This window comes from Mandrillus leucophaeus, unplaced genomic scaffold (genome assembly GCF_000951045.1).
Source record: "Mandrillus leucophaeus isolate KB7577 unplaced genomic scaffold, Mleu.le_1.0 Scaffold14, whole genome shotgun sequence".
In the NCBI taxonomy this organism is placed as follows: Eukaryota; Metazoa; Chordata; class Mammalia; order Primates; family Cercopithecidae; genus Mandrillus; species Mandrillus leucophaeus.
The window spans coordinates 6,516,469-6,542,640 of record NW_012101365.1 but is presented as its reverse complement, the minus strand read 5'-3'; the positions used below and the strand labels follow the sequence as shown (position 1 = coordinate 6,542,640).

Here is a 26,172-nt window from a genome sequence, read left to right as displayed (position 1 = left end):
GACTTTAGCCAGAGTGAGGCCAATTTACAGTTATTCCTAGAGCCCAGTACAATTTGCCCATGACGAGAAGATGCACATTCATGGCCAAAATGGAAGATCTGAATATCAGGCTGGCTATGGAAATGCTTCCCTGTGTGTGAGGCCAGCACACGGCCGCATGGTCTCCTCAATGCTGCCCAGAGCATTATTATATTTCCATATTGGTCTGGAGGCCAAATGAATAGAAACAAGGCATTTAAAAGGCATCTGGGAACAGCCAGAAGTTAACACTCCTGCTACAGTGGAGGATGGTTCTACCCTTTCCTGACCCATACATCTCTCAAATCACTTTGGTCCTTCTAAAGGAGGCTTGGCTGTCAAATGAGGCTGAGCAGCTATTGAGAAGAAGCTTAGACCTAAAATGAGAAAAGGAAAATAATCCCACCGAATGAACTCTCACCAGAAAGGTAACATGTTTACTAAAAAACATTTATTGTAGGTTTAGCACTGAGCTGGGTAGAGAATGAGTAAGAACCAATTTCTGCCCTTGAAGGCCCCATTGCCTACTTGGCAGAGACAGGTGTAGGGGTGGAGGGACAAAGGCAGGGTGGTGAGCTGAGCTGCAGTCCAGAGGCTTTGTATATGGCCCATGCACAGCAGGTAAGAATACATGTTCTGGATAGGGCCAATCAAAAGCAAATCCCAGCCCTCCCACTGACCAACCTTGTAGCCTGATCTGTGTGACCCTCATTTCCCTGGGTCTCAGCTTTCTCATCTGTAAAACAGAGGGTGAGTGCCTACTCACAGTTATTGTGAAAATAAAATGAGTTTATGCACCAGAAGTTCTTCATGCCTAGTCTGATGCAAGCCCACGCAAGAACACTGGTGGTGTCATGATGGATGGCCTCTGGTGACAGTAGTGAAATTCCACCAACAGCTTTGTGGGCCCTGGATTGGAGCTGGAAAGAAAGACTGTGGTGAATGCCACTCATGATGGGTCTAGCTGACAGTCGGTCTTGGGGGCCTTTGGGAAGCTGCCTTTGAAGATCCTCAGAAATACTCGGGAGGATGGGGAGTTTATGAAGGACTCACAGAGGCTATCATATGGATAGGAATAAAACCAGTTTTGTTGTTGCAAGGTCAATTATGGGATGAATGATGAAGGAACTGTGGAAATACAGAACTGAGTAAATCACCTTCTGCTGTCATCAGAGAAGGCTCAATGCAGGGGCATCACTGGCACTAGCTCTGGAAGGTTAAGGGACATGGCACAGGTGGGTAACAGTTATGCAAGGGACAGCATTCCAGGTAGATAAAATGGGATAGGCCAACATCGAGAGGCCAGATGCAGCATGGAGAGCTCAGAAGGGAAGAAATTCAGTCTAGCAGGTGTAGGGAGCCCAATGATGGGAGCCAAGGCTGGAGAAGCACCAAGGGGCTGATTCTAAAGAGTCTTGTATGTCCTGGGAAGGATTTGGACTTGCCTTTGTAGGCATTAGAGAGTTAGAGGATGTTTCCCATGGTGGAGTGTCATGGTCAGATTTGTCTTGGGAAGATCAATCAGATAACACTAAGAAGACTCATTTGGTGTGAGGTGGGGGATTGAAGGCAGGGGTACCTCTCCCAAGACTAAACTTACAACCTCCCATAGAGGGGAATGAGAGAACCACATTGATTGAAGAGATGTTTCTGAGATCTAGTCATTTCATGAGGTGAAGCTAGACTCTCGTTCCCTTAGTGCAAAGATTATGCCTACTTTGTGCCAGTGACCATCGGGCACCCACTGTGGGAATGTGTGCCAAGCAGGCATGCTCACTGAATGTTGTTGAGTGAGGCATAGTCCACTGCACTTGAGAAGTGAAGGATCAGTGGGAGTCAGGAAAGTCCAGGTTTTCTGCTCAGGAAAGAGGATGAGCTTGATGCTGCTCGGAGCAGGCTTAGGGGGTCAGATCATTGGTTAAATCATGGTCTTGTTTAGTTTGAGGTATCTATGAAACACCCAAGGGAGAAATGCAGCAAGTAGTTGGTTTTGTGGGTCACTGTGAGTCCTCAATCCATAGAACAGAGCCTAGCTCAACACACTGAGTAGGTGTTCAATAAATATGTGTTGGATGAATGAGTAAGTATATTCAGGAATGACTGGACTTCATGACGGTCTTTGACATAGTGGGGGCCCTTGTTATTTTATTCCCTATGTTTTTCACAGCACTTGAGGGTATGAGTACTCGTATGATTCAGCTGTTTGTTTAGTGCCTTACATCCTAACTAGACTACGGGTTCCGTAGGGTGAGAATAGTGTGAATTTTGTTCCCCACTGTGTGTCTTGGTCTGACCTAGACCATAGTGGAAATTAGGTAAGCATTTCCTGAATGGATGAAGAGACACGGATGTGGGCATGGGCAGGAGGCATGTGGGAGCCAAGAGAAAGGAAGGGAACAGGTGAGCAGGGTGACCAGATGAAGCGTGGAGCTTCCAGGTTCTGTTGCTTGTTTGTAGCACTCTTCTCTAGACCTCCCAACTCCCTCCTCCTCTTCCACATGCCACACTCCCCAAATCCTGCCCTGATCAAATCCTTTCTCTGAGCTGCTGTTCTGTCATCTGTAAAATGGGGACTCATTATGTGCTCTGCCTTCTTTATTAGCTGGCTGTGAGCATCAAATAAGGTCATTCAATTCTACAAATGTTTATATAGGTGATTAACTGCCACAGCGATAGATGCCTTTGAATGAATACACTGACCTCCATGCTCAGTTCCGCCTGGCTGATGTGTACGCAGATTGTTCTCCTGTGGCTTGAGTAGCATCTTCTGCTCTAGGAGACAGTGGGAAACAGGATCTCATTGACACAGGCCACCTCCTTTCCCAGGAGCCCTTCATTTTGATGACAAAGGACTCTTACCTTGCAATATGAACAAGGGCCAAATGGCCTGTCTCATCCAGCATCCTCATTCAGAACTAGCTGACTGAGATCCAACACGTGGGGCCATGGTAGTGTGGCCTGCCACATCCCACCTCCCTATAAGCTGTTGTACCAGCTCTTGGCAGTGTGAGCCTGGGCTGCTGGCAACTCTGTAATGTAGCTACATGAGGAAGAAAAATAGACATTAAAGCAGAAACGGAGGTGCAGTCCTTAGGGCTGCTTTCAGGATGACAAGGGGTCAGAAACAGCAACTCCTGAGAGCAGGAACCATGCCTTTGCAGACCCTGGGATGTGCACACACATGCCTTAAGTCCATGCATGGGAGAGTGCAAGAGTGTGAGAGAGAAGCTTTGCCTCCCCAAGTCCTCATAAGGAGAAACTATTCAAACTCTTAGACTTTGATAGAGCTTTTCAACATATATGAAATCAGCTACCTAAATTATGAGTCATAAGTCACATACCAATTTCTATGGTTTGAATGTTTGTGTCTCCTCCAAAATTTATGTTGAAGCTTCAGAGATTCATGCCTTATAAAAGAGCCAGAGAGAACTAGCTGGGCCCTTTTTAGCCCTTCTGTTCTCTGGAGGATGCAGTGTTCAAGGCGCCATCTTGGAAGCAGAGACCAGGCCCTCACCAAACATGGGGCCCTCACTAGACACAAAAACTGCAGTCATCTTGATCCAGTCTCCTCGGCTGTGAGCAATAAATTTATGCTGTTTACAAATTACCCAGTTAAGGTATTTTGCTGCAGCAGCACAAACAGACTAAGATACCAATTGACATGTGGATTTTGTGGAGAGACCTACCACTCCTATATCCTAGTACTCTGAGTCTCTGAACATTGCATTCATGTAGTATGACTATGCCTTGAAGTCCAGACCCAAGAAAAACAAACCCAAAGAGAGATGGGGGTTCCCTGCTGGAGTTTTCTGTCTAAAGACTCACTTTTCTGCGTGATGGAACATGGGAGTGATTGACATTGGAAAATATTTCTTATTTCCAGGCAAGCTTCATCTTCTTCCCACAGAGGAATGGTGTTCCTTTGATCTCAACAAGACAAGCATATTAGAAAACATCTTAATAATTCATCTGAGTGATGCATACATAATGTAACTGGCATTAGTGGGGGAAGACCGTTTCTTTACAAGAACCAAAAGGGTTACTACATCCCTAGCTCCAAGCACAGCACCTGGCTCAAAGCAAGTGGTGAGATTCTTATTAAAAGACTATTAAAAGAGAAGCAACTTGTCTCGGTCATGTTTGCTTAGCATTCTTCAAAAAAGCTCTTACTAAATTATTACACACTTATTAAGATGTTTACTTAGATGAGCACAAAATTGAGATGCGAGCTTCCTTCAAGGCAAAGGAGAAACCAGCTGGACTAAATGTTTTTCAAAAACTGGTAAAATGGAAGCAAGACCTTTCTTGAACCCACGCACCTCCAAGATAATTCTAGGCATTTTATCCTTAAATATTTTATCTTTAAATACTTGTATACCTTATATGAATTGTCCCATGTTTCTGTCCTGATTATCCATCCCTTCCTAGCTTCCCACCTGCCCTGTCTTCTACATGGCTATTATCTTCATTTCAAATCATCCTTTTTACCTGTTTTTTAAATGGTATGCTCCCTCAACCCCTTTTGCAGCCACCATGGAATGGAGGAAAGAGCAATGGATTAGGGCAGGGCAGAGTTCAGATGGAGAAACAGACCTGTACTCTCCGCATGGCCAGGACATCTGCCTAACCTTTCTCAGCCTCACTTTCTTCATTCATCAACCAGAGGTAGCATCTTTTATCTCACAACATTGTCATGAGGAATAGAAGAAAATATATGCAACTGTGTAGCCTGCTACACAATAGACTCTCAATAAATTTAACTTCTTTCATCTTTCCTTCTCTCCCTTTTGAAAGCAGTCAGGATATAAATTATACATAAATAAATTACATATTGTGCTGGAAATCCTCAGAAATGATTAATCTAACCAATAAGAATTTTAATATTAATAATAGGTTACTCTAGCAGCACCATCCTAACTCTGACAATCAATCGACACAGTCTGGCTTTGTCATCATATAACATACAGTGCTCAAAGTTTACCCTAGAAGGAGGTGAGGGTACATGATTTCCCATTTTCAGATCTGTTTTAAATGCTCCTTTTTTTACATCGGGGTATTCTATTTCACATCATTGCTTATGATACAAAGTGTAAGTAATATGTTTGCTAAGAAATGAAAGACTGAGACATAATAGGAGACACTGCAGAGCTCCAAGCAGAATCTGAGACTGAAAGCAAGGTTTGGAAACATTAAGAATGTGCTGGAAATACTGATTCCTGCTGCTCAGTTCCCTGAAGAATGGATGGGCCCTTTTTGGAGAGTATGGCATCCCTGTTACGCAGAGGAGCAAACTGGAGCTAGAGCCTTGAACGACTAGAAATATCTAGAAGATGTTGAGCCAAACTTCAGCCTAAGTATCTGCTAAGCTTTCTCATAGGCTACTTTCAAAACTGAGTTTGGAAAAAACTGCTTCAAAGAACCCCTCAAGCTCTCTGATTCTGTGAGTTTACGATTCTGTATTTCTCTAAGATTTAAATAGAAGCAAACAGAGCACCTGTGGGCATGGGTTCTGAAGTCAGCCTTCCTGGACTGAAGTCTCTGATCTTCCACTGGTTGTGTTACCTGAAGAGGCAACATAACTTGTATGGGCCTCAGTTTCCTCTGCTGGAAAATTAGGATCATAATGAGGACTAAATAAAGTGATGCTTGCAAGGTCTGGGGCACTGATCCCAGCAGGCAGCAGGTGCTCAGTTAGTCATTTCTTTATCCATGATTAAGTGAACCTTCCTGGCTCTAGGCCAGTAAGATTCACCCTGGCCTAAAGCTAGCAGGAGGTCACCAAAGCACCTTGGATATAGAAGGATTTCATACATCTTTACTGAATTGAAATATTTATTCATAAGGTGTAGTGATATCTATTGCCACTTAGGTCAACCCTCAAATTTTTCATCCGAAATTCTCCCCACAATGTCTGCACTTTGTACCTACCTCTTCTGCCTTTACCCTCCCATGTAGTCATGTATGAGTTCTCATAGCAACTGAATACAAGGATCTGCCACTTATGGGATAGAGGCCCGTGAGAAAACTGGGATGATTACAGGGAAATAAAATGATGCTACTTCATTTGTATATCCAGGTGCTACATGGGCACTTTCACAATGACACAGCCACCAACCACTGAGGAGGAGAGGGGAAAGAGAGGAACTGACATTATTGGTGTTTACTTATTGCTAAGCCACCCTATCAGGAGATTTTCCCATGGCCATTAGTCCTTAAGCCAACACTGCCAGACTCTTATTTACTTTTACAGATGAGAAACATGCATCTCAGAGTTGACTTTCCCAAGACCAACAGCTAGTGGGGAAACTGAGTTTAACACCTAGAGGATCATAAGACATACAGCCAGGGATTCTCTGCCATTCCAAGAGTCATAGCTCTTAAGCCGACTGACAAAACAGTACCCACCCCTAACAGCTACCAATGATTAGTGCCTAGGACCTAGCACCGCAACTAGCCCTGAACCAAAGCAAAATGCAGAGACCTCCCAGCCCTCCCAGGAAGGGGGAGATGAGAGTCCTGCTGCTCTGCTCCACCCCCTCTGCCAGTGTAGGCTGGCCTGAAGCCACTAGGGGGAGCTCTTGCACTAGGAGCAAAGGGAATTTGACAGCCCAATTGTCAGCGGGGACTGTGGGGAGGGCTCCAAGTTCTCCAGGGAGCTTCCTCCATGGTTTTATTTACAAACTTATACACATAGGAGCGTGAACCAGAGTGCTAAGGGAAAGCTACAGATGACTTTTGGCCTGGGTCCCCTTTAGCTTCAGAAATGGGCCCTCTAACTGACTGGCAGCAGAGTCTACACAGCAGCGTTGGCCAAACTGAGAGTCATGAAGTCAAGGAAGTGCTACCAGTTATTTAATTCAATGGCATGTCATGGCTCAGAGCAGAATGGAAAATATCGGCATGATTACACACAGTAAGAGTGAGTACTGCTTTGGGGAGTTTTTCTTTTAGCCGATGTGTATGTGTGTTGAGGAAGGATGTAAAAGGCACATCTTACTGAGTCATTCATTAATAAAGTTTAAAATACACAGACCTCAAAGGCTTTTATAAAATCCAAACTGCCAGTCCCTGGGCCAGAAGCGCTGATGCAGTGTCTTGTCTGGGCCTTAAATGCTGTGTTTTTTGATAGATTCCCAGGCCGCTCTGGTGATCAGCCAGGTTTGGGAATCACCTGTTATACGAAATGGCCCTCAGGTGGGGTCTCCTCACCTGTGCTCCACCCCTCCTCTCCCTGGTCAGGACAGGAGAAGATTTCTAAGAACTTGACAAAGCAAGAAAAGTCACACCGGTTACACATAAAGCAGGGCACAGGCCACCCACTCTGCCCCTCCCCAACCCCGGGAGAGCTACAAGCCCCCAAACTGGCAACTGAGGCTTGGGTTTCCATCTCCAACTCTGTCAGACAAACAAACAAAAATAACCCCAGCAAAATAAAATCACTTTAGAGTCGGCCAGATCTGGGTTCCAACTCTGGCTCTTCTACTCACTACCTATGTGACCATGGGCAGGTGTTACCACCTCTCTGAGCCTCAGTTTCCTCGCTTTTTTTTTTTTTTTTTTGTGAGATGGTGTCTCACTCTTTCCCCCAGGCTGGAGTGCAGTGGTATGATCTCGGCTTACTGCAACCTCTGCCTCCTGGGTTCAAGCAATTCTCCTGCCTCAGCCTCCCAAATAGCTGGGATTACAGGCACCCACCACCACACCTGGCTAATTTTTTTTTTTTTTTTTAATATTTTTAGTAGAGATGGGGTTTCACCATGTTGGCCAGGCTGGTCTCAAACTCCTGATCTCAAGTGATCCACACACCTCGGTCTCCCAAAGTGCTGGGATTACAGGTGTGAGCCACCACACCCGGCCATTCTTCTTCACCTTTTAAAATGGGAATCCAAATGCCTCGATAAATATCAGGCCAAAAACAGGGTGTTCCTTTATATTAGCTCCTTTTCTGGCCTCCACTAAATCCCCCTGTGGGCTTAGGCACGCTGTCCTGTTGGGCTTTGCTTTCCCTGACCGTGAGAAAGGGTTTGTGAAATTAAGTAGTCCTCTGCAAGGGCGGAGCTGGCGGAGGCTGTTACTAACGGGGATCACACTATCCAGCCTGCACGGTCTGTACTAACAGGAGCCTGCCTTCCCCATTCCTCCGCAGCTCCCGCTGCCTGGGCACAAAGGGAAATGCCCTGGAGAGTGAGTGACTGTTAGAGCAGCCAGAGGGGAGCAATGGGAAGAGCTGCTTGCTGAGAAAAGGTGGTCTTGGCAGGACTGCAGACAGAGGACTCTCCCTAGCCCCCGGCAGGTGCCGGTCTAAACCAAGCTGGGAGGATGGAGGCCGGCCCTGGCCCAGCCCCAGGCAAGGGAGGAGCCTCGGCTCAGATGGGGCAGGTGGGGAGCCTGGGCTCAGGTGTGTCCTGTGCGAAGTGATTGCTCCCTGGCTGGCAGAGACAGAGGAAAGCGTATTGTTGGCCCCAGGACCGCGCTCTGGGAGGCTGGGCTTATCTCCCCGACTCTGACTTGGAGGAAAGCAATGGAAGGGGTAAGCCTATCTCAGTTTTGCTGCTGGCTTTCTGCCTGTCTTTTCTTGAAGGTCAAGTTCTTCCCATTTGAGAGCCCTGTGGAAAAACTGCCTGTGCGTCCTGCCTCCTGGGCAGGAATAAACATGTCCGGTGTCAGCCAGCGCGTTTCTGCTCACACTGGCCTTGCTCAGGGCAGGTGGGAGGGAAGAGGAGTGTGCCATGTCCTGTGCCACCTGGAGTATAAGGGGACAGGAGGTGCTGAGGAATGACAACATGTGACCCAGCTCTACCCAGCCAGCTGGACTCCTGACCTATTCCCAGATCCTCTGCTGAAGCGCCCGCTGGCTTCTCACTGTGTTTACTTGCCCTTGTGGACTGTATCCGGCCTCTACAGTGATTAGCGGGCCTCCTGGTCAGAGGGCAGTGCTTGGTGCTGGGCAACCGGCTGTGCAGTGCACTTTTGTGGCTTGTGGCTCTAGATTGCGCGCTGCTTCTTGTTAACTGTGTGGCCTGGGGCAAGTGTGCCTGTTATCCTGAGCCCTGGGTCCTTCGCTCATGAAAGTGAATTACTAGTACAATAACTAGTTTGTGAGATTATCAGAGGTGCCTGTATAGAGATGTATGGAAAAGTACCCTGCCCCACGCCAGCATTCCCTGCCCCTTGGATGGCTGAGTGCTGTTGGCATAGTTGGAGACGTCTCGCCTGACTGACCACATCTTCCTTTTTCCTTCTGCAATTCTCTACTCTCCTCTATTTCCGTCTTCAATAAGTCAGTTTCTTTTGATGTGCATGTGTGTGTGTTGCTTCCATACATTTTTATTATACATTTGGAGTGAAGTAATTTTCTCCCATGAGTCATGTGGCTTCTCACCCACATGTTTGGTTTTAAATCAGGACACAGGATACGTTTCAGCTTTTGCTGGTCAGGAAAAGCTTTCCTTTGTCTCAGGGCACAGGGCATCTTTATCTCGGTGACAGATCACTCCAGTCCAAATAGCTGAGTTTTGGAAAGGGGTGAGCAGGGGCATGTTGGCATGACCTCATCTCCCTCCTCTGAGTTCTCCCCGCCACCCCCACCTCTCCTGTACCACTTAGTAAGTTTTGAGAAAATCCTCCTTGATGGGAATGTGCCAGGCTGAATATATTTAGCGTGCCTGTAAGAAAAGGAAACTGACTTACATTTTTGCCATCTCTGATGGGCCAGGATCTGCACTGGCATCCATCATTTCAGTTTATCTGATGACAATACAGTGAGATCTATGCCATTGCCGCGTTTATTATAGATGAGGTAACTGACAATGTTATCACTTACTCAGTATCACACAGCTGGTAGCAGAGCTGGGACATGAGCTTACCTGTGTCAATAACAACTGTTGAGTGCCACCTACAAGCCAAGCATTGCTAGCAAGGATTACAATAGGACAGCAGGAAGACTGTTAGGCAAATTAGATAAAAATGTACACGAGTATGTTTGTTAGCTAATCACATTTTTATGGGATAAGCTAATATGATTATATAACTTTCACTGCTCAGAGACAGAAAAAAATCAAAAGAGAAATAAGAGTGGTTTCTCATCTTGAAAGAAAGATTTTTTTTGTTTTCTGAAGTTAACAAAATACTCACTTATTCAACATATGTTTGTTGAGGACATGTTTTGTGCGGTCTGGTCCTGCTTTGGTGCTGCAGATGCAGCAGTGAACCAAACGGTTGACGATACCTGCCTTCCTAAACCTCATATTCTAGTGAGAGAAGACAAACAAATCTATGTATGGGTCAAATGGCAGTAAGTGCAATGTAGATACACAAAGCAGGGAAGGGAATAAGGATGGTCAGGCAGGAAGACGGACTGCTATTTTCAATGAGATCGTTTCAAGAAAGGTGTCAATGGAAGGTGGCATTTGAGCAGAAACTTGAAAAATGTATGGGAATTAATGGACTGTGTGGATATCTTAGGGAAGAACATTCTACGGAGAAGTAATAGCAGATGTAAAGGCCCTGAGGCAGAAGCTCGTTGGTGTGCTCAAGGAATGACTGGAGCTGGAGGAAGTGAGGGAGAGAGTGGTCAGAGAGAGTGGGGTCAGATGATATAGGGCCCTGGAGGCCATTGTTGAAACGTGAGCATTTCCTCTAAGCAAAATGGACAGCCCCCTGGGCATTATGGACAGAGCAATGATGCAATCCAACTGACATTTTAAAAGGATCATCTGACTACTGTTTTGAAAATAGATGCTAGGGACAGGAAGAGCAGAAGCCAGCTGACCAGGTAGGAGATTATTGCAGTAATCCAAGCAAGAGAGGATGGTGGCTCAGACCAGTCTTAGCAATGAAGTGGCTAGAAGTGGTCAGATGCTGGAAACAGATTAAAGGTAGGGTCAGTAAGATTTACTAATGTATTGGACCAAAAAAAAAAAAGAAGAAAATTGTTGATGACTCCAAGTTGTAAAGCTAGAACATCTGGAAGAGTGGAATCGAGGTTTACCGAGATGACTTAACACAGAGCAGGTTTCAAAGGAGATTAGGAGTTGGTTTTAGACGCAATATGTTTAGGGGGGCTACACAGCCAGGTTTAGAGTTCAAGGAAGAGGCCCAGGCAGGAGGTATCATCTTGATGATACATCTACATTATGTAGAATAGCACTGGGTGTGTAGTAGGTGTTTAGTATGTGTTATACGGGGAATTTTAAAACTTGGCCTCACGTTCTCTGATATCTTCCCATGAAGAGATGGTGCCCATGTTCCCATCCCTTGGTTGAAATCATGACTACTTTGACCAATACAGTGTGGTACATGTAACACTCTGTGCTTTCAGAGACTGTGTCATAAAAGGTCATACCCCATCTACCTCATTTATGAGAACACTTACTCTTGCAGCCCTGAGCCCCCATGTGAGTAGTCTGTACTCCAGTATTTTCTGGCTGGAGACACGTGATATAGACACTCTGGTTGACAGTTCCAGCTAAGCCTAACCTTCTAGCCATTCCTGCAAGACTAAAATCAGTACCCTCCAGACTAGACCAGCCACTGGTGAGATGCAGCCAAATGACTTTTATCAACACCCTGTGGAACAGGAGAACTCAGCTGAGCTTCATCCAAATTCCTATCCCACAAAATTGTGAAATACAGAAAAATGTTTTTTGTTTTAGGCCACTCAGTTTTGGGGTGGTTTGTTTTCATTAACAGATATCAGGACAATTAGATATATCCTTTGTTCTGTGTAGTTATTTAAAAAGTCATTCTCTGCCCATAAACATAAGGTTTAACATTCAACCGAGGTTTGAATAAATTAATACATTTAAAGAGCTTAGAACAGCTCAATGAACTCAAAGGCAGTTAATTCTACAAACAATAACTTATGGTAATAACAGGTGGGCTGTTATGGGTCAAATAGTGACACCCATCCCTCCCAAACTCATGTTGAAGTCGTAACCCCCAGCACCTCAGAATGTGACCTTATTTGAAGATAGGTTCTTTATAGAGGTGATCAAGTGATATGTTTTGGCTATGTTCCCACCCAAATCTCATCTTGAATTGTAGCTCCCATAATCCTCATGTGTCATGGGAGGGAGCAGGCAGGAGGTAATTGAATCATGGGAGTGGGTTTTTCCTGTGCTGTTCTCATGATAGTGAACAAGTCTCATGAGAGCTGATGGTTTTATAAAAGGCAGTTCCCCTGCACACACTCTCTTGCCTGCTGCCATGTAAGACATACCTTTGCCCTTCCTCCTTTGCCTTCTACCATGATTGTGAGGCTTCCCCAGCCATGTGGAACTGGGAGTCCATTAAGCTTCTTTTTCTTTACAAATTACCCAGTCTCAGGTATGTCTTTATTAGCAGTGTAAGAACGGACTAATACATCAAGTTAAAGTGAGTTCGTGAGTAGGCACTAATCCAGTATGACTGGTGTCCTTATAAAATGGGGGAATTTGAACCTGGAGAGATGCACAGGAATGAGACAATGTGAAGATACAGGGAAGACACCATGTGAACATGAAGACAGCCATCTATAAGCCAAGGAGAGAGGTCTGGTACAGATCGTTCCCCCACAACCCTCAGAAAATAACCAACCCTGCTAGCATCTTCGTCTTGGACTTTTGCCTCTAGAACTGTAAGGCAATACATTTCTCTTGTTTAAGCCACATAGTCTGTTGTGCTTGCTGTGATAACCCTAGCAACTAATAAATGAACCGTATCAGCAAATAAAATAAAAGAATTTATGTAAATAACTGTGTGCACTCTCTTCCCCCATCAACCTGGGAGGTGTTTTATATCGTGTTGCTATTTTGACCTTTCCCAAAACGACAGCTGTGCTTATCTCTTCAGCGAAGAAATCTGAGAAGTGTTTATTCCCCTCTGCATGGAAAATGGACAGAAATGATCCTGCGACCATCGTCAGTATTCCTCCCTGATCACTGACTTCTGGGTTTTAACTTTTCACATCTGCAAAATCTGAAATAACAAGCCCCTGGGAGATTTTTAAAGATTAATCAAAATAATGAAACATTTTGTTAGGACCTATTAAATACAGAGAAGTTACAAATAATGTGCTTCAGAATAATAATTAAGCAATTTTGTATCACAATACTGGAAAAAGTGGAGGTTTTATTTATTACTTTTCACTGTATTATTACTGTTAACCATCTTTCTCATTTTACAGATAGAGAAGAATCAGTATTCAAATTCAAATGTGTCTAACTCCAGAGTCCCCATCCCTAATCATTAGTTTGGTTCTTTTTACCATAGTGATGGTGAATGGCATATAGGACAGAGGTTTTAAAAAAAAATCTTTGAACTGGAAACCTGAAATTGAGTCTAGGTCTGCCATCTACTTGGAATGTGACCTTGAGCAAATAACTTATCTTCTTTGAGTTTCAGATTTCCCATCTCTAAGTGTGACTAATAATAACTATTTATCTATAAAATTATATAGAATAATGTATTTGAAAGTACTATGAAAAGAATAAAATCCTAGACTAATATTTGTAGTTGTTGATATAATCAAAACTCTCCAATCCAAAATTGTAGCAGAGCTGACATTAGAATTCAAACCACTTTCGGAGCCCTCTACCCTCCACGTTTGATGAATTAGCCAATGGCTCACCTCAAAGCCCAGAGTGTGATCTTAGACAAGAAAGAGAAAAAGAAGAAGAAAAAAAAAAAGGTTGAGAAAGGTTTTTAACAACTGAAAAGTTGATACAGAAAAACAAAGCAGCATTATCACTTAAACTTTTAAAAGATTAACAGGGAAGAACCACTTTCCACACCCTTTAAAAAAAATCATACAAAAGTGTGTGTTGCTGCTGGGTTTTTTTGTTTGTTTGTTTGTTTTTTGTCCATTATAACAACCTTTTCTCCAAGTTGTGGTATGAATGAAATAACATTGGATTGGGAGTCTCAAGACCTCTGGGTGACTTTGGTCTTTGCCACTCATGCCTGTGTGCCCTTAGGCAAATTATTTCACCTTGGTGGGTCTCAGTTTCCATCTCAAAAAAAACCAAAAAGAGACCATTGGAAACTTTAGGCTATGGAATGAGGTTTGAAAAGGGGAACTCGGAACGGGAGGCATGTGAGGGTGGTGCTGGTGAGAGGCTCATCTGTCTTGTCCCAGTGACTGTCTTGAGTCATGGCCCACCTGGAGCGAGGGCTGGCATCATCTCAACAATGGCTGGGTTGTTGACTAACTGCCTGGAGGTAATCTCTGGAATTTCACAGCTGGGTCGCCATGGGCTGGTTTGTTTCAAGATTAGCCCCCTGGAATTTCTAAGTAAGTACATAATTAGATAAGCTGGCAGTGCAAGGGAGTGTCAGGTGGGAAGGGAGGGAAAGAAAGTTTTAAAGTGTGTTTCAAGGCTGAAAGCAAGAAAGGAAAAAGTTTTAAAATGCATTTTGAAGCTAAACTTCTTGGTTACACTACCACTATTCTAGAGTTTCTGAGAGAGAGGAACTCTTATGGAATGTGTGCTTTAAAGCTTCAGCTTCTGGGTTTGAATCCCAGTGCTACCACTTTTTGGCTGTGTGAACTTTGGCAAGTTATTTGACCTCTCTGATTCTCCATGGAAGTGCCTACTTGCCTGATGACACTCCCTCCCGTAGAGCTTCTATGATTTGATATGTAGAGAACACTTAGAATCATGCCCAGTGCATACGTGTGCTCAGTGAGTGTTAGCTGTTACTGCTGCTGCTGCTGTTGATGATGATGATATCCACTGAAGGATTCACCATCTACTGAGAAACAGAAAAGTAAATAGATATTGATAATAAAAGATAGTAAATACAGTGATAGAGAAACACACAGGATATGAAGGATCATGGAAAGGGGGAATATATTCAAAATACAACTCCCTTCCAAAAAATCGGAAAAGTACAGCATCACCTGACATCAGAGTCTTACTATTTCCTCTTGTTAATTAACCCAAAGAAAAATCTCTGTTAATGTTCCATTAAGCTGTGCGTTCCAGGCAGCACTGCCTGATGCATTTTGCCCTTCGATTATTCTGGCTCTTTACATGAAACTGGCATCTCTGAGCTAAGTAACAAAATCTGACCCAGTGCCCGTATGACCAACTCAAGGCCATCTCCATTTGGTTTTCTTAGCCCTTTATTTAAAGAAAAGTCTTGCTAAAGCCCTCTTTGATATTTTTCAGATTTTGCTGAGAGAAAAATGTAGCCTCTGGGAGGGAGTGGAAACTGGGTGTGTGAATTGAGTCTAAGTCTAAACAGAGCAGAACTAAATGTTTACAGAGTGGGTCCTGTGCCCCTTGTTAGCTAGCCTGGGTTCGGAAACAGAGGGGAGTGAGAAGAGGGTAACTTCGTAGGGTAGTTTCACAGAATGACTAGAGTCAAGGGGTGCAGACTGGAGTGAAAACTCCAAGAAAACTTCATGGAATGAGTTCATGTCCGTGAGTGCAGAAGGAGGCAAAATTGGAGCATTTCTATTACTGGAAACTGAAATGCCACCTAACAGAACTGATTCAATTTTTCCATCTGAAACCATCAGGTTGATTAATTCTGAACATATTTACTGAACATGTACTCTGTCACAGTCATTTCATCACTAAAAATCACCATGATCATCATGATAATCATTGTCTTCCTCTTCCTCCTTCTTTCCCTCTTCCCCCTCCTCTTTCTCTTTCTTCTCCCCTTCCTCCTCCTCCTTTCTCTCTTCTCTCTTTATCCACATCACAACTAGCTTCATCAGAATATCATTATTGTGAGTTTGCTTTGTGTCAGGCACCAGGCCAAGGTTAATGTCTATGGCAGTCCTAGGATGTGAAAAGCTGTATCCCCATTTCACTCATCAGGAAGTAGGAAAATAGAGAACTGAAATAGCTTTGTAAAGGTGACAGAGACAGAATTCGTAGAGGTAGGATTTCACCTTAAGGCTTTTAAATCCAAAACCCATGTTCTTAACCCTATTGCTGTACTTGAAGTTGCTTCTAGTCTAGGGAGGAAGGGGAAGAATGTAAAAAACAATTAGAGTGTAATAAACACCGCAGTAGAGGAGGTATAGGAGCTCTAGGAGCACAGGGGAGTGGCCACCCCTCATTGCGTCCCTGATAGAAAGTTTCCTCGGGGACTTGCAGTTGGGTTGAGTCAAGTAAAACAAACATTTTTCAGACAATAAACATGGGTAAGAGCATTCTGGAAAGAGAGTGACATGTGTGCAAAAGCATGGAGGCATTCGTTCCTCCAGCAAATATTCACAGTGTCTTCTCTGCTCTGGTCACTATGTTAGGAAACCCAAGGGGGAATAAAAGAAGAGCGACTCTGGTGAAGTGGATGAACTAGAAAAGGTAAGACTGGAGGTAGAGAAAAAAAAATATTCAGAGGGAGAGATAAGAGGAAAATAGCTGTTAATAGTATACTTCTATTATGTTTTGCAATTTACAGTGCATTTTCACATGTCTAGAACACTACCTTGTACATAGTTGGCACTGAACTAGTAATAGAATGAATGATCTCTGTAGACCTTTAAAGTTACGCATTTGCCTAGAAGTTCTGTGAGAACAGAGAACATTTGTTCACCACTATCACCACTGAAATCTGCAGTGGGGCCACTGAGTTGCACAACTCCAGTAGGTGCTGTTTACCTGGTGGCCAATGAGAATGGTCTCTGTGATCACAATGTGAATAGTGATGTAGAACTATTATATGCTATATTTATATCTATATATGAGTATGTGTGTGTGTAACAACATAATCGATGTACAACTTGGTAGCTTGGGTTCATATCTTATATAGAGGATTAATATTTATTGATTAAGCTAATTAATGAGAAGGAAAGCAGGAAGTCTAGACAGAGATTGCCATCATTCAGCTTCTTCTCCATGCAAGGATCATTAGTGAAATCTCTGCTGTAAACCAGCATATCCATTTCACAGATGGAGATGAGATATATTGTGACTGCCTTAGAATACAGATCTACTCAGGGCTCTCCTAGTTAATGCTTTTCTATTGCAGCATACAGTACACAGTTCCTCTTTAAAGCCATCAGTGCATGGTTTTCTCCAAAGGGCCAAGGATGCTTCTTTCCTAAGAAACCAGCTGGGCTGCAGAATGTGTTGCTGGCCCCTCACAGCTGGCAACCTCCCAAGGTGAAGGAAATTGGGAGCTGGTGCCAGGAGTCTTTGTCAGGTATTGGTGTGTAACTAATTGCTGCTGTAAACATTTCTCACAAGAAGGTCTGGCTTTGCAAGTTCTTGGAGTAAAGAAGATCCTGAGGTTTACTGAGTGGATTAGAAGAATACATATTTGGAAAGCAGAAAGACTGTCAAGCATCAATTTTGGCAGAAAACATTTTGTCCCAGATAAAGGGTCTTTCAAACACCCTTTAGTTGCATTTCTTGACTGCTTACGGCCAAGAATTGAGGCTGTAGGAGTAGGCTAGAAAGAGCTAGGGGATCGAGGTCAGTAGGTCTAGTTCTGCTATTTACTAGCTCTTTGATCTTAGGCAAGTAAGTTGACTTGACCCCTCCAGCTTTAATTTCTTCATCTGTAAAATGGAGTTCATCACTTCTTTAATGTTGTATAGTGTCAGAGTAAACAAAGTAATGTATGAAAAGGGCCTAACCCAGTGTGGTATAGTAAAACAATCTTGAGTATTGGAATCCGACCTCGTTGTTAAATCCAAACTTACCTCTTGACAACAATGCAAACTTTGACAACACCAGTAATAATAATGATGACAATAATAATCATAAGTAGCTAACATTTCTGGAAAATATACTACGTACCAAGTACTGTGATTCACACTTAACTTGGATTGTCTGAATTAATTGGCAATACAGTGAATACTATTATTGTTGCCATTTTATTGATGGCAATAAAAGTTAAAATCATCTAGCTGAAAGTGAAAGGGCAGGGATCCCAACACAGAAGATCTGATTCCAAAGTCCAGAGCATGGTTTTCAATCCCTAAGCTAAACTTACTTTCTCTCCAAGCCTCAGTTTCTTTATCTATAAAATGGTATTACCAATGCTTACCAATCTTGGTGAGTTGTTAGAAGAATCCAAGGTTCTGTCTCAGAATTGTAGATGCCACTGCATCTACTTCAGTGGCGCAAGTTCAGTAATTAGTGGGGAGTGGTAATGGGTGACATGGAAGTAGCAGAGGCGAGAATGATGAGCATGATGATAATGATTGGCACTCCAGATCTGAAAAATGACTTCCATTGCTATTATTGGAGAAATAGGTTCCTGAATAGACAGAAAACCAGACAGGGGCTCCTTTATCTTCTTTAAAAAGCAAAAACATCTAACACCTGTAAAACCTGCCCCAAGTGCATTTAGAATGGTGTCTCTGATTTCTTTTACTGTTTCTTCATGCAGCTGGGACTGTAATATAGAAAACAAATCTAAGAAATTAAAATGGCCACATCGACTGAGGAGTTTACATCATAGCTGTGGAGTAAAAGCAATAAAGTGGCTCAAAGAGGTTATTCAACCCTTCTTTTTTCAGTGTTCATTAAATTGCACTTTAAATAAAACTGTCATAAACCTAAAAGACACTGAGTGACTGTTCTGTCTGCAGCAGGAGAGGGCAGCAGGGAGAGCAGGAACCCCTTTCAAATAAGGACGCTCTGTGGTTGGTTTTTCCAGCTCCCTGGCAGGCAGTTTCTAGTGAAGCCTCCTGTTCTTGCCCTAAGTTGCAATGCTGAGTGAGTGTGGGGCATGTAATCAGGGATGGGCTGTAATTGGGTTATTGGAGGACTTGGCATGTTTGCAGAGATCATAAATTCTGACTTCAGGCCCTGATCCCCAGACTGCCAACCAAGTTAAACTTGAGCCTTTTGCTGAAAGCTACATTTTGAACTTGGCACCTGAGGGTATATATGGCCCATGTTTTCTTCTGAAACCCTTACCCTCACCACAAAATGCAGTTAAATGTTGCTTAAGTTTTAGTTCTTGAAGCAATATCAAGCCCATAGCATTTTTTTTTTTTGGCTGATTTCCTAAAAGACATCATAAACCCCATTTGTTTGCAATGCATAGTTATCTCCCTTTGTTTTTCACTTCCCTTTGGGAGTTTTCTATAGGCCTGTGCCTTGAGTGACAGAATTTGAAGGTTGCAAAATATCATTTTGATATTCATGATCTCCCAGTATATTCTGGGAAGGAATTTGGAACCATAAATATGTAAATTTGTGTTGTTAAGTTTATTTCTAGTGGCCTGTGAGATCTTTCAAGGGGCCACCCCAGGCCTATTTCTCCTTCTCATCTCACATTTCAGCCACACTCCCCGCTCCAGAAACCCACACATGCCAGACTCTCTCAGGTTCGGGTCTTTGAAATGCCATTTCTACCATTACTTTCAATGGCAAAAAACACAATTACTTTGCACCAACCTAATATAATCTCATTCCCCCTTTTGACAGCCAAGTTCCTGTTTGTTCTTTATGTCTGTCTCACTTTCTCTGGGAAGTCCCTCTGTCCTCAGTCTGGTTAGGTGTTCCCTGTCCTGCCTCTGGTGCTGCTCCATCACATCAGGGACCTCAAGGTGTTGTCATCATCTGTTTATGTGTCCATCCTTTCCATGAGACTGTGAACCCCAGGACGGCAAGGCCTGTGCCTGCCTCATGCATTTATGTTACCTGTAGTAAGCATACAACAAATAATTGTTGGATGAGTCTGGAAAAGATGAGGGAAAACACTGTTATTAAGGAAAAGGCATGTTGTATAGCAAAGAGTTGATTTTAAAACATCACAGGTGTATTAGTCCTTTTTAATGCTGCTGATGAAGGCATACCCAAGACTGGGCAATTTATACAGGAAAAGGTGTTTAATGGACTTACAGTTCCACATGTCTGGGGAGGCCTCACAATCATGGCAGAAGGCAAGGAGGAGCAAGTCACATCTTACATGGATGGCAGCAGGCAAAGAGAGAACTTATGCAGGGGAGCGCCTCTTTATAAAATCATCAGATCTCGTGAGACTTACTCACTATCATGAGAGCAGCACAGGAAAGACTTGCCCCCATGATTCAATTACCTCCCACCACATCCCTCCCACAACATGTGGGAATTCAAGGTGAGATTTTGGTGAGGACACAGCCAAACCGTATCAACAGGCTTTGGTGTCAGGGCTGGGTTCAGATCTTGGCTCAGCACTCATTTACTATGTGTCCTGGCAAGCTTCAGAAAGCTCTGATCCTGACTTTTGTCATCATCTTCATGGGGCGGGGGCACAGCTCAGAAGCCAATTGTAAGGATTATGGTAATTGAGGTAGCATACACATGCTGCTATAGGCAGTGCCTGGAAATGCATTAACATAATAAGGCAACGCACCTTTCAGTTTCTTTTACCTAGAATTATTCCTAATTTTTCCCCAGTTACCTCACCCACAAATATAAAACAAATGCTTTCTAATCTGCTCAGTTTAATTCAAAAGAACACATATTGTCCATCTACTCTCTGTGTGCCTAGGCACAGAGACAGAAGCACAAGTGAAAAAACACAATCTGATCCACATGTGCGAGTGGGGTGTGGTAAAGCGGACACATGTAGATCACTTTAATCAATAAAATTAGATAAGTGGAAAGACAGAGGGAAGCAGAAGGTATTAAAATGGAGCAAGTACACACACTTGGCCCAACCTAAGAACTGGAAAAGGCTGCTGGGAGGGATTGGCAACTCCTAAATCTCAAAAGATGAATATGTTTAGCCAGGCAAATAAAGGTAGGAAGGGCATTCGGGGCAGGGGAACAACAGATGCACAGAGGCAAGTTCAGTTTTACTGGAGGGGTGAGTTAGAGGCAGAAGTGGTGGGAAATGAAGCTGGAGATGTAGACAGGAAAAGATCAGAGAAGACCTTATGTGTTTGACTAAGGAATGTATAATTTACCAACAAGGTAACAGGGAGCCATTGAAAGGTTTTAAACAGAGGAGTGGCATGATTGAACCTGCACTTGATTGATTGATTGATTGATTCATTGATTGAGATGGAGTCTCACTCTGTCACCCAGGTTGGAGTGTAGTGGTGCCATCTCGGCCCACTGCAACCTCTGCCTCCCGGGTGAAAGCCATCCTCCCACCTCAGCCTCCCATGTAGCTGGGACTACATGCATGCACCACAATGCCTGGCTTTTTTTCTTTTCTTTTCTTTTCTTTTCTTTTTTTTTTTTGGTATTTTTAGTAGAGACAGGGTTTTACCATGTTGGCCAGGCTGGTCTTGAACTCCTGACCCCCAGTGATCTGCCCACCTTGGTTTCCCAATGTGCTGGGATTACAGGCATGAGCCACTGCACCCGGCCTGAACCTGCCTTGAAATGCATCATTGGCATGAAATTAATTTGTAGTTCTCAAAGAAAGCCTTTTAAAAGATCATCCCGGCCGGGCGCAGTGGCTCACGCCTGTAATCCCAGCACTTTGGGAGGCCGAGGCGGGCGGATCACGAGGACAGGAGATCGAGACCATCCTGGCGAACACGGTAAAACCCCGTCTCTACTGAAAATACAAAAAAAAAAAAAAAAAAAAAAAAAAAAAATTAGCCGGGCGTGGTGGCGGGCGCCTGTAGTCCCAGCTTCTCCAGAGGCTGAGGCAGGAAAATGGCGTGAACCCGGGAGAAGACGGAGCTTGCAGTGAGTGGACATCGCACCACTGCACTCCAGCCTGGGCGACAGAGCGAGACTCCGTATGAAAAAACAAAACAAAACAAAAAAAAAAAACAAAAAAAAAGAAACAACAACAAAAAAAAACAAAAAAATGATCATCCCCTCTGGAGGTTATTGCTTCAGAAATATATTCATTCATTTCATTCGCTGTTAGTTTGGTCAATACTTACTGAGTGTTACTAGGAGTAAATTTTCATGCTTGAACCTGTGGGCTCTACAAAGGTGAGTATGTGTTTCTACCTGACCTCAAGGAGTTCATGGAATATAGGGCAGATGAAGCATCTACTTGAATAATTGTAGTAGGATATGGAAAGTGGCAAGGGGCATAAGACTAAAAGAGATTTGCAGATGAAGTGCTAGACGACATGTTTTCAAACCTATTCCTTGAACCAGGTGCTGAGCTGGCCACACAGTAAGCACTCAAGGTGCTTCATAAAATATGGACACCCCGGAACTTCTGTTTCAGTGGGGCAGGCTCAGGAGTCCCCAGGATATTCCCATGCACAGCCAGGATTAAGAACCATTGCCAGAAGAGGTCTGAGGAGAGAGAGGTTAAGTTTTGAAGGGGCCATTGGTGGCAGAAGCATAAAAGCTGTGCCTAGAAGAATGAGTAAAATTTGGACAGTAGATTTCGTGCAAAGACATTCTGGACATGCCAGACGGCAGGTGAAGCATGGGCTGTGTTGGGATGCAGGAAAACAAGACCTACACTAGAGGGAGCCCAGGAGTTCTACGTGACTGCAACGTGAAGCCTTGTAGTGGCGGTTTGGCACCAGATCAAGGAGGTGAAGGAATTAGCACTTTAACTGATAGGTACTTGTGAAACACTATTATTTTTGTTTTTAATGGAGTGACATTTTAGAATGGAATTGTATTTTAGAGCCATCAGATCCCTGCAACATTTTTGTGTGAGGCTGGGTTACCAGTTAGAAAATGATTGCAAAAATCTTAAGTAGCAGAAGATAGCCAGCTGAACCAGGGAATAACTATCAGTCCAGCTGCCATTGATTATGCCTGGAGCTGAATAATTATTTTGCTTTTGCTTTTGCTTTCTTAAAAAAAAAGTGAGGAAGAGGATAGGGAAAAGTTCATGATCTCATTACCCACAATTCCAAAATCCAATAAGCTCTGAAACCCACTAATTTTTCATAACTTTTTTGGTTTCAAAAGCCTGCCTGAACCAACATGAGACAATTTATGATCTTTATTTATCTTGCATTATATGAACATTAATATGTTTTACTACGGTAATGGTAACATGTTTGATCACAGCATGCTGTCTCAGACCACACTAGGGGTTACATATACAGAATTTGGAATATATTACCTTTCTAAAATTGGAAAAAATTCGAATTCCAAAGTATATCTGGTCAGAGGATTTTGTATAAAGATTATAGACTTAAATTAGTGATGAAAACTAAATCTGAAAGAATCCAAGCAATGTTTCAAAGAAAGAGGAAGACATGAAGACTGAGCTCTTGTGCAGGGAAAGAAACGGATAGAAGGGGTTTTATAGAGAGGGTACAAACACATTTTCATGTTGATGCTAGGAAGATGATTGTGTTGATGTCAACATACTATTGGAATTCTTGTATGAAAGTTCTAATGGCCCTGTAATTGGTGATGGATGGACAGAAAGGCCCTTATGACAAGGAGTGTAGGCAGTTGCAGACAAGAAAGTGGCAAAGTGATATGATCTCAAATCCACCGAAGGGTTCCCTGAACCAAAATATTTCCTCCTTTCTTATTGCCTTGAAAAGGCAACTGAGATTCTTCACTACTTAGTTGAATGAAGGCTTTGAAGGCCCTAAACTTTTGAAGGCTCCTGGGAAGAATAATGGCTTTCTTCCTCCTGCTCCACTCATTTTATACTCTAGCTGCTCCAATCTGAAAATACGATGGACCTGCACACCTCCACGCCTTTGCCTATGCTGTTCCTTTAGCCTAAAATGTCTTCATAGCCCTTTTCTCCCCAATGGAAACTCACTCATCCTTCAATCTTACTTCCTTTGGGAAGGATTTCCTGAATGGGCCAAGTTAAACTAATTCTTCACTATATTTTCATTGATTCCATGCATAGTACTTATATTTAGGTAATTGCTTGCATAACTACCTTCACTAAATGGGGATTAAATGTTTTGAATTGCTCCAGTCCAGCTATCAGCTGAAGATACAATGATGGAAAGACATAGTCCTTGTATTGAAAAAGGTGAGGTTTAGTGGGAGAGGCAGACCAGTAAATAGTTATGATAAGATAGAATGTGATAAGCACCAAGACAAAAGTAAGCAGAGAGAGGTCCTTGTTCCAGATGGGGAAGAAGCCAGGAGGATTGGGAAAGCAGTGCTTTGCATGAGACTTGAATGAGTAGGAGTTGCCCACTGTGTTGTTCTCCTGCTCACAACTTTTAGAGGCTCTCCATTGCCTGTGGAATGAAGTCCTAACTCCTTCACTTGGGCTCCTAATTTCTGCATGCTCCTACTCTAATAGACAATTCCAGCCCCTAAAAACTGCAAAGTAGATAGGAGGTACCCTGGGTTTAATTCTGCCTCAGATACAAATAAAGAGTAAGAAGAATGTTTAACCAAGGTTAGAGTTCTAGGCACATTTCATGCCTTCTATCCATACCCAAGTAACTGTGAGTGGGAGAGAGGCAAGAATTAAGATGTATTCCAGAGAGTGATTCTCATGACAGTCTATGGAATGCAATCTGGGTACACAGGGAAATGAAGATGGGAGGGAATAGTAGAGAAACAGTGTTAAGACCCATGAGGCTAAAGCATTGCTGGAGTTGGGGCACCAGAAAAGGCAAGTGGGTAAGATGAAAAGGGGTGTCCAGGTGTAGGGTACTTGAAATTGATGTGTTGGAGATGGTTCATTTATTACTCATAGCAAGGTCTAAGGTGTATCTATGGAAATTAGTGGCTAAAGTAGGGTGAAAGATGAGACCATTAGAAATGAGGCCAAAGTGTTGGAAAGATTATCTGCATGGATTTGGAATTTGCGTATTGTCATGAGAGTAGTAATAGAGAGAGAGGAGTGAGCTGGGTGCTAAAATCTTTAATAAATAAAAGGGAGTGATCAGGAATATTGTGGAAGGCATCAATGGAAAGCAGTAGGTTTAGTTTAATATGCCATTTGCAGGAGTTGGCGTTATTGATGAAGAAAAAATAATTTGAAAGCAGTAGTGATGAGCTAAGAAAACACTTTACTCCACTTTCTGACCCAGGAATAGAGAGGAGTGTGGAAGGAGAAAGCTATGCTTGCGAGAGCACGAGAAGAGCCATGTCTTCAGGAGAGAGATGAGCTTGAGTTAGAGCAAAAAGGTAGAGGGCAAGTTCATAGAAGAGATTGAGGACATGAGGAATTTTGCAGACTGAGGGTTAGGATGGTCAGGGAAGGGTGAGAAATGGGATTCAATTAGTGATACTATAGAGGTCTGTGGGGAATAAGGCCGTTTGTTACAGACCAGTTTCATTTTCTCATGGTGACCAAGGTAAATGGGGATGTAAGTCTCACTGTCCTGATGTTTTAGGGGAAGACGAGTCATTGGCTAACTATTGCCTACCACTTGGGACGGAGGCTTAGGCAGCATTAGTGGTAATGCATGGAGTATTGAGGTGAGGAAAGCATGTGGTGTATGAGGACCATTAAGACTCTGGGCTGCCTTTGCAGTCTGCCGTGGGCAGCATCATGGCTAAGGGACAGCAGGTGGCATATGTGGTTGCAACTAGAGGAGTCACAGTCTCACCAAGAGCACAGGACAGGGGCTGGGCACTTAGGGACTTTGTAACACTTAACTGAAACCTTACGCCCCATGTGGTATTACTGGCCCCATTTTACAGATGCAGAGAGATTTAGTAGCTTGTTCAAGGTCACACATTTAATAAAGCTAGTATTCTTGCTCACACCCAACCTGGAGATGAAAAGTACTCATTTGACCTGACAGATAATGGAGGTGCAATGATTTTTTTTTTTTCCTTTACTTAGGAAGATTTTAATCTTTCTAACCTTAAGCTTTAACCTTAACTGACAACTGTGGTGTCAGTTCAGTTCTGTTGTTCCTACCCCTTCATAGGAATTAATCATTGGTACCAAAAATACAGATGGTTTCACCATTATTATAGTTCTTATAGTAGGGAAGGTTGAATTGAAGCCCTTTTCTTCATGAAGAGTGACTCAGATGCTATATTTAATCGACTTCTACTTCTTTCCATCTTAGATAGGATTTGACAGCTACTACTGCCTCTCTTCCTGGGCTCATAATTTCTTGGCTTCTGCAGCCTTCTCTTTGCCTTGGATTTTGAGTTTACATATTCCTTAAGGCTCTTGGATTTGCTTACCACAGAAGAATGTTCAGACTTGTGATAAACCGTTGCCGTTGACATTGCCATTGTTTCTCCCTGTGGAAGGCAACAGTTAGCAATGTGCAGACATTCAGAAATGAGATAACCTTTATTTTCCAATTAAGAAGTGTGCATAGAAATAGTATCTTCTCCTTTTGGAACTTATTTGATGTATATTTTTATGACTACA

General features: G+C 43.2%; 1 protein-coding gene and 1 long non-coding RNA gene across 2 annotated transcripts in view; both read left to right on the top strand.

Annotated features, from left to right (window-relative positions):
• Window positions 1–897: 897 nt before the first annotated feature.
• On the top strand, window positions 898–4,135 carry LOC105534912. Its single transcript, XR_001005347.1, has 2 exons — window positions 898–1,253; window positions 2,672–4,135. It is a non-coding gene; the product is annotated as an uncharacterized LOC105534912 (long non-coding RNA).
• A 3,992-nt stretch (window positions 4,136–8,127) lies between these two features.
• Window positions 8,128–26,172, top strand: part of LOC105534911 (chromosome unknown open reading frame, human C1orf168) — a 99,002-nt gene continuing 80,957 nt past the window's right edge. Inside the window, exon 1 of the mRNA XM_011973844.1 lies at window positions 8,128–8,548. Within this exon, the coding sequence (XP_011829234.1) occupies window positions 8,540–8,548 (9 nt within the window). The 5' untranslated portion in view covers window positions 8,128–8,539. The remainder of the gene's footprint in view (window positions 8,549–26,172) is intronic.